Genomic DNA, 14,730 nt, shown 5'->3' on the forward strand with positions numbered 1-14,730 from the left:
TTCTGCCAGCCCGTTTCTGTTGGATAAGTGAGACTCTACTGTACTTAGTAGGCAGAGTATGCATCCCATTTGAAATCCCGTGGCTGCCTCCTGCAAAATTCTGAGACTTGTAGTTTAATGAGACTCAGGTTCTTTCTGGCTGGGCATTTTGAAGGCCCCTCCCCTAAACTACAAGCTCGGGGATTTCAGGAGGGATGCACACTTGCTTTTAACTCTAGTGCAGGCATGGGCCCTCCAGGTGTTTTGGACTTCAACTCCCACAATTCCTAACGGTTGTTAGGAATTGTGGGAGTTGAAGTCCAAAACACCTGGAGGGCCGGAGTTTACTCATTCCTGCTCCAGTGTAACCCCGAGACTTCCCTTCCTTCCGTTGCGCCTAAGCCCAGCCCCTTCCTGGGCTTTATTTCGGTAGCTGCGTCTCAGCCAATAGCCGGCCCCGTCGTGGAGGCGCGCGCTGCTCATTGGACCGCGGGGAGTGACGTTGTTTGAAAAAAATATTTCAACGGCGACAAGCCTGGGCTGGGGGCGTTTCGAGCGCGGGGTCGCTGTTAACAGCTGGCTGCGGAAATTTCGCCTCTGTAGACTTGGATCCGCAAAGCAACAATGGCGGGGAACCCAAGGGGTGAGTCCCAGGGAAGGCTTTAAGGGTCGCCCGCCTCCGCCTCGCATCTTCCTTTTGTGCACAGCGAATCAGAATGGGAAAACTGGGTTGTTTGGGACTTTGGGGTGTTTGCGTGCCTTGGGGGGTATCTTCACGGGGCAATTCATTCAGTTCGGTACCGCATGAGATAGCCACCCCTTGGCTTCCTGATGATAAAAACATTCTGCCCCCAACGTTTTGGATATGCGATGCTCAACGTATTGATATTGTGGTTGTTAGACTTTAAAGCAGGCATGGGCCAACTTGGGCCCTCCAGGTGTTTTGGACTCCAACTCCCACCATTCCTCACAGCCTCAGGCCCTTTCCTTTTTCCCCCTCAGCCGCTTACGGAAAGGAAATGAAATGCAGGAAATGAGCACTCAAAGTACGCTTGACAGATGGCCATCCAGCCTCTTGTTTAAAAGCTTCCAAGGGAGGAGCTTCTACCACAGTCCGAGAAAGAGAGTTCCACTGTTGGACAGTTCTCTTGGTCAGGAAGTTCACCCTAATGGGTGAATCTCCTTTCCTATAATTTTCTCAGACTCATTGCTCTGAGTCCTGGTCTCCAGGGCAGCAGAAGACAAGCCTTCTCCTCCTTCTTTATGTCAGCCTTTCAAATGCGGTAAAATATGGTATATGCCACCCAAATAATAGAGGAATAACTGCACTGAGCCTATTCACTTCCTTCATATACATAATCATAACTCATATATTTGAATATGTAACTTAATCAAAATTCAATTCTATTTATGGGTGAATCAGTTTTTAGGATTGCATCTTCTAAACATGGCATTGATCTGAATCTTCAGAAGTGGATGAACTGTTTTTCCCTTTATAATGTTTGCTAACATAAAATGTGTTGCTGGTTTTTTTTAAGTAATCGTAGCCCAGTTGCTTTGCTTTGTTTGCCTTATAAACACTTAGGTAAAGGGATTAAAATAAGTTTTTTAAAAACCTCTATAAAATAGTAAATTATAAGCATATCTGTCCTGGCAATTACAAATGTTCATCGTCTTGATGATACAGTTTTCACCTCATGCTTTTATCACATAAAATAGTTCAGTGACCAGTAACTGTAGTTGCTTTTCTCTATGCAGTGGGCAGCCCTGAAAAGACTGAAGAAATTCGAAAACCATCCCAGAACGTTGGGTATGTTGTCTGTTGGGTCTTTTGACAAACTTCATGACCAGTATTCTTTTCTTAACCTTGGTATATTTACTCTTGTATCTATTGTTTGTGTATATGCCTGTGCATCACCTATGAGTAAGACTACCAGATCATTTCTATTTGTTTGTTACTGGGAGCAGGAACAAAGCTTCATTGCTTGTTATCTCACATGAGTGACAAAAAGAGTGACCCAGTCATACACAGGTTCAAAGTGTTGGAAAATAAGATGAATGGAGGTACAGGGAAAGAAAAGAATGGGAAAAACATAAAATAGTATTCCTCTTTGTAGTTGAGGAAGGGAGAATTTTCAGGCTGGGTTACAAATAAGAGATAATGCCAAATTAGGTTCATGGATTTGAATCCCCTTCTATGTAAGGGAGACTTGGCTCCTTCTACACAACTGTATAAAATCCACATTGAACTGGATGATATGGCAGTGTGGACTCAGATAATCCAGGACCCTTCCACACAGCCATATCACCCAGAATATCAAGGCAGAAAATCCCACAGTATCGGCTTTGAACTACACATATGCCATATATTCCTGCTCAAAGCAGATAATGTGAGATTTTATTCAGCTGTGTGGAAGGGGACCCAGTTCAAAGCAGATATTGTAGGTTATCACTAAGGGCCCTTAGTGAAATCGAGCTATATCCTTGAGCTGACATCTTGGTTGGGTTGCTGACCTGAAGGCTGCCAGGTTCAAATCCAGAGAAGCCTCCCACAAGGATGGTAAAAACATCAGGGTGTCCCCTGGGCAACATCCTTGCAGACGGCCAATTTTCTCACTCCAGAAGCAACTCCGGTTGCTCCTGACACACACACACACAAAAAAGCTGACATCTTGCCTAAGGATTCTTTTAAGCCCCTTAAAGGACTCAGAAAGAAGCCAAGGGATGGAAGATGCGTGGTGCTTTCAAGAGGACCGATGATAGAATATTGTACTGGTGTGTTCTGTATAATGAGTCCTCCGTTAATTTTTATATACAAAACTAAATTTACAGGAGACAAGCAAGTTATAAAAGACCGCTTGGTGATCTAGAGGATGAACAAGAGAAGCTCTCTCCACCAAGAAAAAAGGTTCCGCCTCCTTACCTTGCCAGCAAGGTGAGACAAGTATTGTATCCTAGAGAACATGTTAAGTTTATTAATGGTTTCCCAAGGACTGATTATATTTTGTACTCTTTAGGTTGTCCGGCCATTCAAGACATTCTTGCACACAGTGCAGAAGAACCAAATACTTATGGGAACCTCAAGCTCTGTGAGCCGAAGCTGTACAGTAAAATCATTCCTCAAGCAAAAGACTCCTTTAAGGCCCACTACCCAGGTAACATGAGATCTTTTTATAGGTGGAAAGGGGGGAAGAGCAGCTTCTGAACTAAAATTTACCTGCTCAGGTGTAGTGCAGGGGGAGAAAGTAATAATAAATATGCAAATTGTCAGGGGGATTCTTGGTATGGATGGGAGGACCAATCCACAATGCCTGGGTTTTCCCTACATGCCAAACCTAACTAGCAGGAGCTCAATGTTCTTTTTCTGTTTTCACTATTATGTTTTTTCATCATTAATAATCTTGCAAAAGTCTTCAGACTTGACAGGCATTTTTACATCCGTTTCATTTAAAATTTATTTATTTATTTACCCCATTTATACCCTGCCTTCTCCACCCCAAAGGGGACTCAAGGCAAGGTTACATATGGCAACCATTTGATACCTCACACATACAAATAAGCTTAAAATAGGATTAAATAAAAACAATACATATTAACGTTTAAAAACATTACATTAATATTAAAAAAGATCAATGAAAAGGGTTGGGGGGTGTATGCAAACAAATGCAAAATTACTGTGTTTTGCCCTTTTAAAGAAAAACTTGATTGGGTTTAGGGACCCAAGGGACTGAATGATGTTAAGTGCTGGCATGAGACAGTGTGACAGAATAGACAGGCAAAAGGACTGATTAATTTTATTAATATTTTATCTATTTATAAGACCAAATTATCAAAATATGCACATTGATTTGAACTATTTTATCTTACCATTAAGATTCTGGCGTGTTTGTTTAATTTGCAGACTATGTATTCAGTATCCCAGCATAAGTCTCTTGAAAGTGGTGAAGTCCATTGCTGCTTCTTGGGTTAACAGAATGGTAGTACAGGTCTTATGAAGTGTAGGTAAAGGTACAGTTGACCCAGCAAAGCTTTATGGCAATAGGGTGGAATGCTAGATGCAAGTCTATTTCGGTCATATTGTTAACAATAGATATCGAGTTAACAATACGATTCACTTTTCAAAGGTATTAACTATATCATAACTTTCTCTTCATACAGGGAGGGTTTGTTGTAAGTAACAAGATTGATCTTAGATTAGATGTGTTTGCACATAATTAACAGTGTGTCATCCAATGGCATCCCTAACATGCATAGCAACATCCATTCTTTGAAGGGGCTGCCTGGCCTTTGCAACAAACCTTACTAAAATGTAGACTACTTGCACAATTTCTAGTGGCATTTCACTGTTTTCTCAATGTTGTACAAGAACCATGGGCATTTCATTTCAGAATGTGATTATTCATATTTATCATTTCATTCATCCAATGTTTCAGTTTATTTACACTACCCACTTAATTTAATTTAGATTAGAAGGATCAAGACAGGCAACAAAGTGCAAAAGACAAACTATAATATTATTGAACATTGCTTCGAGGAGCTTTGTTGTCTTTTTTAGATCTTGCCCATTTTATTTTAATAATGTAGCTGTTCATAGTTAATTCTAGTCTTTTTAGCTGCCCAGATCAACCCATCTAACAGTTTCTACCTGAACTAAACATACAAAAAAGGAGGAGGAAAATAATGTTGAAAAGTGCATAGTCTGCATCCTTACTTAGAAGTAAGTCCCACAGACTTCAGTGAGACTTTCTCTCCACCAAAATAAGTGTGTTAGACTCCTTCCTCAATGTAACAGTTGTATTCAGCAGATGTCTGCTTAGTTAGAAAGAAAACCCTGGCATGGAAGTTATTCAAGTTACTGGGAAAACTAATTGATTATTCCATTTTATATCAAATCATTTTGCTTATAGACCCTAGTAGAAATGTTAGTGTTGGTGTGTTGACAGGTTTGAGACCAGAAAAATAAGCTTAAGAAAAATATCCCTACTTCAAAAGGCCTAATGGATCAATGTCCCATCTCACATTACTAGATTTGGTTGATACTTACCGGTATATATATTTGAAAACGCAGACCAAAGAGAAGGCTGTAACACCTGGTATTGATTTCCAATTTACTGGTCTCTTTAAGTAAATAAAACTTCTCTGGGGTGATCTATGCCTAATTTGGCCCAGGTTTTGTTCCTCTGCAGTAAGTTTGTTGGCCAGTTAAAATTCAAATCAATTTGTGAAAATCTCTCTTTAGTTGCCACTCAGTACTTTGTACTTGCACATGCTACTTCAACTTCATTGGGGAAACAATAAACAAACCTTTCTAACATTGAGACTTCATTCTCTTCCTCCTCCTTCATGCTTCTTAGTGTATGTGTGGCATCTTGGCAGAAAATTTCATTTATTTATTAGTTATCAAGACTTGTTTCCTATTTAGGAAAGACGTGCTGTGATGACAGTTGGCAGAACATAATCTTTTTCAAGTGACAAAGCAATGCTTTAAGTACATATCTAGAAATTACTGTTGCTTTGAATAGATGAAAATCCAATGTGCATCCTACCCCAGCACCTGGAAAAGGTTACTTTAAAAACAATCCACTTCCATTGCTAATTATGCTGTTTGAAGACTAATTCATAGACATTATTTGTTGCAATGATGCATTGTTGATTGCTCATAGGACTGGAACAAGTAAAGATGGTGCCAGCAGAATGTGGCTTTATGACTGATAAGAGAAGGACATAACATTAGCCTCTTTTAAAAGATTAAAAACAGAATAATGATAATATTTTGTAACAATTCTAGGAATAAATGCCTTTGAAAAGTAACTGGAAGCTTACTTGTTGCACCAATGGAGTGACTTTCCAGTTGTTTCCAGTTGTTGTGTAGCTTTTACATGTGGCTTGGTTATGCTCTTGTCAATGGGAAAAATAGCAGTTCTATGTGCTTGTGACATGTTATTTCCAAGCTCCCTCTCTTGTAACACAATATTACATCACAACCCTATTTGAAAATGAGAAAAGATTCATATTTCATGACTGATAGAAGTCTCAGGATATTGTAGTGTTTATACTTTAATTAATAATTGATAGTAGTGGCTGCTGTTGGCAGTGCTGGGATTGAGATTGGTCACATTGATCTGTCATATTGCCATCTTATTCTTGGAAAACATTGCATTGACACTGGGATTCTTTCTGGTCGCTGTTTCACTTTAGTTATCATGGCCAATGTCACTGTTAAATGGATTTGCCCCAAAGGAAAGCAGGGAAGTGGAGGGAAAGCTCTTCTTTCCTTGACTAGAAGTGCAGCTGAGTTGGTTGCCTTTTAGCTATTGGAGCAAGCACACCTATTACGATGTGTGCTAATGAGTTTCATGTTGTCTAGGAAAAGCAACGGTTGGAAAACCTTCGGAAAAAGGAAGAAGCTGAAAAATATCGAAAACAGAAACTGGAAGAACAGAAGAGGAAGCAACAAGAAGAGATGAGGCGGTATGTGAGTGCTTCCACTTGCTTCTTTTCTAGTTTGTCGTGGATACCATTTCTAAATAGAGTTTAATGTGTCCTCAGGAAACGTGAAGAGCGCTTTCGCAAGGCTCGAGAGCGGGCAGAACAGATGGAGGAGGAGAAGAAAAAGAGGCTTGAGCAAAAGCTGGCTCAAGATGAGGAGAAATATGAGAAGGTAAGTCTGAATGTAGCAACAAGGCTACATTACATTATCAAGACTTGTATTCCAAATGTCAGGATACAATTCTCTTACCAATTTAATGAACTCTTTCCCTGTGTTGGTAATATCTGTTTGAGCAGTAGACCTATGAGTACCGTTGGTCCTCCATATTTGCAGGCTTAATTTTTTCAGATTTGATTATTTGTGGACTTGATAACTATGTTCTCTCTGGGAATCTCTTTAAGTTCTCTTATGCAATTCTACTGTCAAGCTCTGACAAAAGTTGACCATAGAGTCACTCTGGGAGTCATTCTATCTCTCAGATAGAATAGTGGATTTCTTTATTCCCACTTTTGCAAGGGTCCTGTGCTTCTAAACCCCATCAAAGGGGAGTGCCTATTGTAGTCTTGCTATTGAAAATTATTAAGATTTTTCAGTCTGGTATAAAAAAGGCATATACAGAATTCAATGAAATGGGAATTCTATAAGGAAAGATAGTGTATCTCATAAATTGCCAAGAGATGACTAACCAAGAGCCGGGCTGATATGATGACTTAAGTGCCAGTTCTGTGGAGACCCAGATTCTGCCATGCAACAATATCCCTGTGAGACTAATCGCTGCCTGTCCATTGACCAACCTATAGTGTAGTCATCAGGATAAAAACAAGGAAGGGGAGAGAAGCCTTGAACTCTTTTAAGGAAAGATGTAGGTGTAAATAAATCAATATTCTAGGTACGAGAGGAAAAATTAGCAGAAGACAAAGTTAAGAAGAAAGTGGCTGCTAAGAAGCTGGAGGAAATTGAAGCCCGGCGCAAACAAGATGAAGAAGCCCGCAAACAGAAAGCTCTGCAGCTGGTAAGGTGAAAAGTGTTTGGGCAAGACTGGAGCATGGGATGGTGGCTTTCTCCAGAGATGGGGCCAAGGAGAAAGTAAACTTTCTTGTAGAGCAGAGTTGAGACTCATACAGCCTTCTAGCTGTGGGACTACAAATCCCATTAGTTCTAAACAATAGTGAATAATGCTCGGAATTGCTGTTGAATTGCTGCATGATTCGTAACTTGCTGTAGAAGCCCACTGCAATCAGCAAAGTTTTGCAAAAACATTCCATGAATCTTCTCAGGCTTATTAAATATTAAGTAACTTTGATTAAACTTTATTGCTATTTTAAGCCTGTAAGATTCTTCAGGGAAAATGTATGTCTTGTGGTTCAGTTCAGCTTTGACATGAAAGGTCAGGCAATTTTGACAAATTTTTGAAAAACAGTCTTTCTCGATTTAATTATATAAATATGTTTAGGATTCTGTGGTGAAAGAGGATACTGAATATTTAAGTTTCCCTTTCACAGCTGAAAGTAACAAACATGTTATGTGGACTTGTGGAAATTTGGTGCAGGCCTTCATCTGATTAGTCTTGAGCCACTTGGCTAGGATATAGGCCCCCCCCCCCCCAAAAATTGGTAAAATCACAAGCCAAAGGTTTAAAGAACCCAGCCTCAAAAGTGATCTGAAAAGAATTTCTGATTTCATTTTTTTGTACAATTCTCAAGCAAGATATCCTTGCAGTCAATAGAAAATTGGCCTTCTTGCCCTTTGCTTTACCACCTTTGAGCTTGGAGCTGGTGCCTTTAACTAGCAATGTGTCGCCTTCTCTTTTTAAAGAAAGAACAATTGAAGGAAGAAGAGGAACAAAAGGCAGCAGAGGCCAAGACGGCTAGCAAACAACTGAATGTGACGGTAGATATTCAGGTGAGTTCTGAAAAACAGACATCAGAAGTTGGAAGAAATAATCACCCTATGAACTTGTTCAGCGAAGGAATATATACTGTACTATACAAGGGCAGAGAGCTATGCAGACAAACAGGTAACCTAATTATTTTGCTGTTCCTCCACATTTCTTCAAACACCGCACCATATCCTGTAGTAACTCTTTAGGATTCGAAAGAGTTGTGCCCTATGCATGTGGTAAAGGACAACACTGCACAAACTTTTCTAAATGGAAAATGTATGTCATGCATTCATTTTTCTATATGATCATTCTCTCGCAACGCTACATAAACACTTTATTTTTATTATATCTGTGTGGGAATGAATGAAAGCAGAGATTTTGGCAAATATCTGAAAATGTTTGTACTGTGTAACATAGGACCATTCTCTTGAATATTATATGTAGAAAATATAGATCTGTAGTCTGTGTATTGAATGTAATATGTGAACACCTGTAGGGAGAATTATGCTCCTGAAAGCCTCGAGTAGAGGCAGTTGCACTCTAAGGCAAAGCACAGATTTTGCTTGATTGAAAGAATTCCTTTTCAGGTTTTCCCTTTAAAAAAAACAAAAACTAATAGTGATCTTTGAGTTGCAGTTTTCAAAAACAAAACCAAACATTTTGGTTGTGTTTGTTGATCCTGTGTGTCTCTCAGAACTGGCCCCAAATCTGCCAATGTTTCCCACTCCTACGGTTGCGTGTGTGAATGTATGTTTCTCTTTACACTGTGTCTGGCCTCAGTAACACAAGTCAGCATTTGATATTTATTTATTTATTTTATTTCCAATATTTATATCCCGCCCTTTTCACCCGAAGGGACTCAGGGTGGCTTACAACCCTGGCACAATTAGATGCCTATACAAAATCAATCAACAGTACATAAAATCAGTTAAAAAGCAATTAAATGCAATATAAAATTACAATATATAAATTTTAAAATAACCAAATCTGAATGCATTGCAAGAATTGTTACATTGTGTTTTCATCTCATACACCTGACTCCAGGACATATGAAAAGAGTACAATTCATTAAGGCTGTTTCTCCTACAGACCAAATCTGTTAAATTCAATCGGCACAGATATTCTCCTTTGCTTCTAGCAATGATTCTCTAACATTTTCAGTCAAACCTGCATATTCTTTGTGACTTCAGTCTTGGTTGTCATTGCAGCCTTCTGTGTCAAACTGACTTGAGGGAGAAAGGACAAACTTTTTTTCTAAACTGGTTGGGGAAAAGAGAGTTAATTCTTCCTTTCAAATTTGTGCCGCCTCCTTTTAAGAGCTCTGAAACAATACAGCATGCATCTTAGATAAATAATTCCTAATGCTAGTAATATTGTGTTGTCTTCTCCTAGGAAATCAACTGACCCAAGGTGTCATGCACCAATATTACAATCCATCTAATGTCAGGAGGTTATTTGGTGTTGTGAAAAGTCCAAACCTGGATATATTTCAGAGCTGTTTGATATTTTAAACATGTACAACTGGTTTCACCTTATAATGTTAATAAAGTTTTTTCTATTTGAAACTCTTAAGGTTTTCTATGATGTTTTGTCTTTATTTGTGAGAGGAAGAGAACAAGAGCCTTTTGTCCAGTTTAATTTTCAGGGATGAGTAACTAAAAATAGTATTACGACCCAAATTCAGTTCATTCAGCCCTCATGGTATACAAGAGTATCTGATTAGTAGAGATAAATTAGGTTCAAATCTTCAGTCATGGTGTCTTATGGAACAGCTTTGGAGCAGTTGCATCTCCAAATTTAATCCTTCGCACAGTTTGATAGATCAAAAACTAGGGCAAATATCCAATTCTATCATTTTAACAGAAAGACAGCAAAGTAGTTAGTTTAACTGAGAAAAATACATACCCATTTCCCCACATTGCTCTTCTATAGCCATATTTGTATTCTAAAATTGCACCGCTTCAGTTTTCTAATCTGGCTTCGTTTATCAGCTTCTAGGTTTGTCTTTAGATCCTCATTGTTGCTTGGGTCTAGTTCTTACAAAGACTTACTCTTTTTGAGAACTTCAAAAAGATCTTCACAACATGCTTTGGTTAGTTCACATGAATTGAGCCTAAGATAAAAATAAGAACATGTTATTGCACGTCAATGAAAAAGCAAAATCTTCTTTGCAGCTCTGATCTTAAGAAAGCTTTTGTCACAATAAGTGTACTGTTTTTAGGGTACCACAATACACTTTGATTTTACTTTTAGAAAAGGACCTTTGGAATCAAAGGTTTTCTATTTTCTAAACCTTGTGTTAATGAATTTTAAAGAATAGAATAATGATACAAAGATGCTGATAAATTGGTGTAAGGTCCCCTATATGTTAGAGTCTGGTATATGGAAAAAGAAAAAAAGGAAGTTCTTCCAAGTATTTTGGAAGAATCTTGACTTCATTATTTTGTGATGTTAAAATTTTCATTGGCTGATTTTGGCCAGAAATTGACTAATGGGTCAATTTTAACTAATTCATTCTTGTGCCTATCTGTTTGAGCCTTCTGTTTTAAGGTCTAAATCATGCTGATTTAGGCATCCTTTCCAGCATTATATTTATGAACATGTTTTCCTAATATGTGTATCTTGGGATACTGAAGAAGAACTACTGTTCTAGTTTGCCTTTTGATACAGATACAGGCAGTCCCCAAGTTACAAACATCTGACTTACAAATTACTCATAGTTAAGAACAGGGATGAGACAACAGGAAGTTGTAACTAGGAAACCACCTCTTGAATATTTTTCACCTAAACTATGGAACTCATGGGAGTGTCATAGGTTTACGGGCAATTTAAAGGTACACAATGTTTTTCGATCTTAGGCATTAGATTGGATCTTGAGACAATGCTGAAAAAGCTGTTATTATTATTTTTACGTAAAAAGACCCGATATGATCATGGCAGCTTATTCAATTCCAATAGGATATAATTCTTCATGAAATTTATTTTCAACAAAGCAAGAAATAATTTTCTTCCCCCATTCAGATCTTAAAGACTATTCATAATTTGGGACTTATGCAGTGCAAAATTCCCATTGGATTTTCTGCATGGAAACAAATATTTTGACATAGAAATATGAATTATTCTGCAGAAAATGCTGTTTTTTTTTTAATAAAATTGAATATTTCAGAATAAAAATATAGCAACTCAACTGTGTGTAAATGTTACACAGAGCTAATTCCCAAACACATCTTTGTGAAGCTCTGCTTGTTTTGCCCTGGGATTTTTGGATCCATATTCTTCTCTCATTCCCTGAATTAGAGTAGGAAAAGATGTGAGAAGCAAGTCAGCTATACACTGGATGTATATCAAAGCTGCAGTGACTTCAAGATACATTGCTTACTGGTCACTTTTGATAATAAACCTTAAGAAGGAAGCAAAGGACTCAAACCAGGACTGGGTAGTCCATAGACAGAGGAAATGGGCTCCTCCCCAAGCTACCCTCCTCTAGAGGAGCTAGAAAGTTACAATGCAACTGTTCTGGAAAATAACCCAGCGAAATTGCAGGTTCTGCAATGTGCCTGAGACAGATTTCACCCACTTTACTGACAGAGGTAAAGGACAAAATCCTGACATATTCAGGGAGACTAGTACCTTCTGCTGCACCTCATATCAGAATAGATATGTAGGCATTGTAGTAGAACTATTTGGTTATATATACTTCTGTCCTTTAATACTTAGCCACTACTCTGGGGAAGCATTTTCCCAAGGGGAGCCATACAAAGTGAATAGAAATAACTGTCCTCTCCTGTCCAACATAGGATAGCTTTTTCTCATATGATGCTAATAAAAAGGAACCAGGTTCTTACAGTAAATATATCAACAACTTTTGAGGTCATGCAGCGGGAAGGCTGGTGCTGCCTATGAACCATCAGCCCCTTACCTGAGCACCTGCAGTTTGCAGTCAAGATGTATCAGTATTTCACAGAGCTTTGTCAGTCCATCTATATTGTTAAAGTCTCAAGTAGAGCTCTCTCAGGTTCTGGTTTTAGAATGACAGCAACTAATTTCATGCATGACTTGGATTGGAGGTTACAGCAGCGCAACCTGAAAGTGCAAGACAAGTTGAAAAAAATATGAATAAATTTTAGGATATTACATTGGATTTGAAAAAGAAACCCTACTTTTAAATATGTTCTGCAACAAATTTAATACATTCCAATGAATTATTTTGGCTTCCTCACTGGCAAGCAGCTTTCTCATGATCATATGCATGAACTTCCTTGTTAGTATGGATTGCTCTGTGGCAGAACATATGCTTGCTTGCAGAAGGTCACAGATTCAATCCTTGACATGTCTAGTTAACATAGGAGCCTCCAGTGGCGCAGTGGATTAAACCCTTGTACCAGGTTGCTAATCTGAAGGTTGCCGGTTCGAATTCAACCCGGGAAGAGCATGGATGAGCCCCCTTTATCAGCTCCAGCTCCATACGAGAACATGACAGAAGCCTCCCACAAGGATGGTAAAAACATCAAAACATCCAGGCATCCCTTGGGCAAAGTCCTTGCAGAAGGCCAATTCTCTCACACCAGTCACTCTTGACTCAAAAAAAAAAAATCTAGTTAACATTAGGTATCTGATGACATATTTTTTCTGAGGTTCTGGAAAGGGGATGCTTCTGGCAGGCAGACCCAATTTCATACCATTCACTGCTGGTTTTGTTTTGGTTACACCATCATGCAGTGTTCTCTGACCATGGAGCATACTCTCACCCCACTTTTTGACGCCTATAAACTATGTTGGCAATCAAAGGGAATGATATGCTGATAGACCAAATATTTTTGACATGGAATAAGGCAGCTTCCAGTGGTTCTAATATTCTAAAGATTATTGGGAAATGTTCTTTTAAAGGTCACAAATGTTAAACTGTTGCCATGTCTTTCTTAGAGTGCGATCTGTGCTTGTCTGCCATTTGACTAAACATGTACGGGAATGTGCTATAATAGTCTTCACCTGCGCACTTTAAGCACCCATTATTTTTGGGCTTCCTTTAAGACAGTGGTTCTCAACCTAGGGTCCCCAGATATTTTTGGCCTACAACCAGGGCCGGTTGTTACTAGGCGGCCGCGGACGCGGCCGCCTCGGGCGCTGGCTGCTAGGGGCGCCATTCGGGCCTGACTTCCTGGTCGCGGCCGGCGATCGCCCGGGCGGTCGCCGGCCGCGACCAGGAAGTCAGGCCCGAATGGCCTAGCTGTGCTGTGCGCGTGCGCACAGCACAGCTAGGCCATTTTGCCCTTAGTAACAAACTAAGGGCAAAAATGGCTTCTCTGGCTGTGCGCATGCGCACAGCCAGATAAGCCATTTTTGCCCTTAGTTTGTTACTAAGGGCAAAATGGCCACGCTGGGCGGGGGCGGGGCCAACTGTGGCCCCGCCCCCCTCACTAATCGCCCTGGCCCCGCCTCCCACGCAGCGTGGGAGGCGGGGCCAGGGCACGCTGGGCGGGGCCAGGGCGCGGGTGGCGGGGGCGCTTTTCAGCACCCCCGCTTCCCATTAAAAAATATCTCCGGCCGGCCCTGCCTACAACTCCCAGAAATCCTAGCCAGTTTACTAGCCGTTAGGATTTCTGGGAGTTGAAGGCCAAAAACATCTGGGGACCCCAGGTTGAGAACCACCGTCTTAGGAGATGACGTTCTGACCCGATTATTATTTTGTGAAATGACATGAGATCATCCTGAATAGCAGACAATATTCTAATTTGGGCAACTGTGGAAGATTTCTGAGTAAGGATATGAAAAAAAAATCAAGTATTAAGTATCAAAAATCAAGTATCAAGTATTATCTTTTCGGAAGGCTACGAGAGTCTATGTAAAAAAATACTGTCTGGCTTTTTTTTTTTTGAATGTTTGCCCTATGTGTGTATAATGTGATCCGCCCTGAGTCCCCTTCGGGGTGAGAAGGGCGGAATATAAATACTGTAAATAAATAAATAATAAATACATCAGCCTAAGATGCTGGCTGTCATTTGTGCAGGAAGATAAACCCGATGATAAAGGTAACATGTGCTTCCTTTAAGACTAAGAGGGAAAACTGGAGAAACACTCGCCGAAGTATCTGTAGGCTGCAATTGGGATGCCTGAGTGCTTGCAGAGTTTACTTACTATTACTTCTCATAGATCACTATGTTGTAAATTGAATTCTCTGAAGTAAGACACTCAAAGAAGACAACATCTCTGAAGTTACACCTCTTCAGCCTGAGGAAAACAAATATAGATTGCCAGCCAGACTAATCTTATTGCTTGAAAGCAAAATCATCAGATATTTAGTTTACTCTCTTTGAATGATGCGATAAAGGCTTATTAATAAGATGTGTCAGGGGACAGTTTGGGCAAAGAAGAGGACTTA

The 14,730-nt window shown here is 39.6% G+C and overlaps 1 protein-coding gene and 1 long non-coding RNA gene across 3 annotated transcripts in view; one reads left to right on the plus strand and one right to left on the minus strand.

Moving 5' to 3' along the window:
- The first annotated feature begins 465 nt into the window (after positions 1-465).
- Positions 466-9,923, plus strand: LOC134292340 (inner centromere protein-like). Of its 2 annotated transcripts, XM_062966597.1 has the most exons (10): positions 466-622; positions 1,738-1,789; positions 2,812-2,914; positions 2,997-3,134; positions 4,138-4,149; positions 6,347-6,450; positions 6,529-6,640; positions 7,359-7,481; positions 8,285-8,371; positions 9,744-9,923. In XM_062966597.1, the coding sequence occupies exons 1-10, from the start codon at positions 604-606 to the stop codon at positions 9,753-9,755; spliced, it is 762 nt and encodes a 253-aa protein (XP_062822667.1). In that variant the 5' UTR covers positions 466-603; the 3' UTR covers positions 9,756-9,923. The 2 variants fall into 2 exon arrangements, with proteins under 2 accessions (XP_062822667.1, XP_062822668.1); XM_062966598.1 differs by lacking the exon at positions 4,138-4,149.
- The window catches only part of LOC134292341 (uncharacterized), a 62,024-nt gene continuing 56,440 nt past the window's right edge, over positions 9,147-14,730 (minus strand). The window contains exons 2-3 of the long non-coding RNA XR_010001506.1: positions 12,271-12,434; positions 9,147-10,464 (exon numbers count right to left, since the gene is read on the minus strand). This is a non-coding gene — a long non-coding RNA (uncharacterized LOC134292341). The remainder of the gene's footprint in view (positions 10,465-12,270; positions 12,435-14,730) is intronic.

The sequence above is a fragment of the Anolis carolinensis genome, unplaced genomic scaffold, assembly GCF_035594765.1.
Source record: "Anolis carolinensis isolate JA03-04 unplaced genomic scaffold, rAnoCar3.1.pri scaffold_25, whole genome shotgun sequence".
NCBI classification, from domain to species: domain Eukaryota; kingdom Metazoa; phylum Chordata; class Lepidosauria; order Squamata; family Dactyloidae; genus Anolis; species Anolis carolinensis.

Bases quoted from the DNA above. Each gene is read 5' to 3' on its own strand.
- LOC134292340 (XM_062966597.1), top strand. The intron at 1,790-2,811 runs GTATGTTGTCTG...CTAAATTTACAG, and splicing joins AAACCATCCCAGAACGTTGG to GAGACAAGCAAGTTATAAAA. The intron at 7,482-8,284 runs GTAAGGTGAAAA...CTCTTTTTAAAG, and splicing joins AACAGAAAGCTCTGCAGCTG to AAAGAACAATTGAAGGAAGA.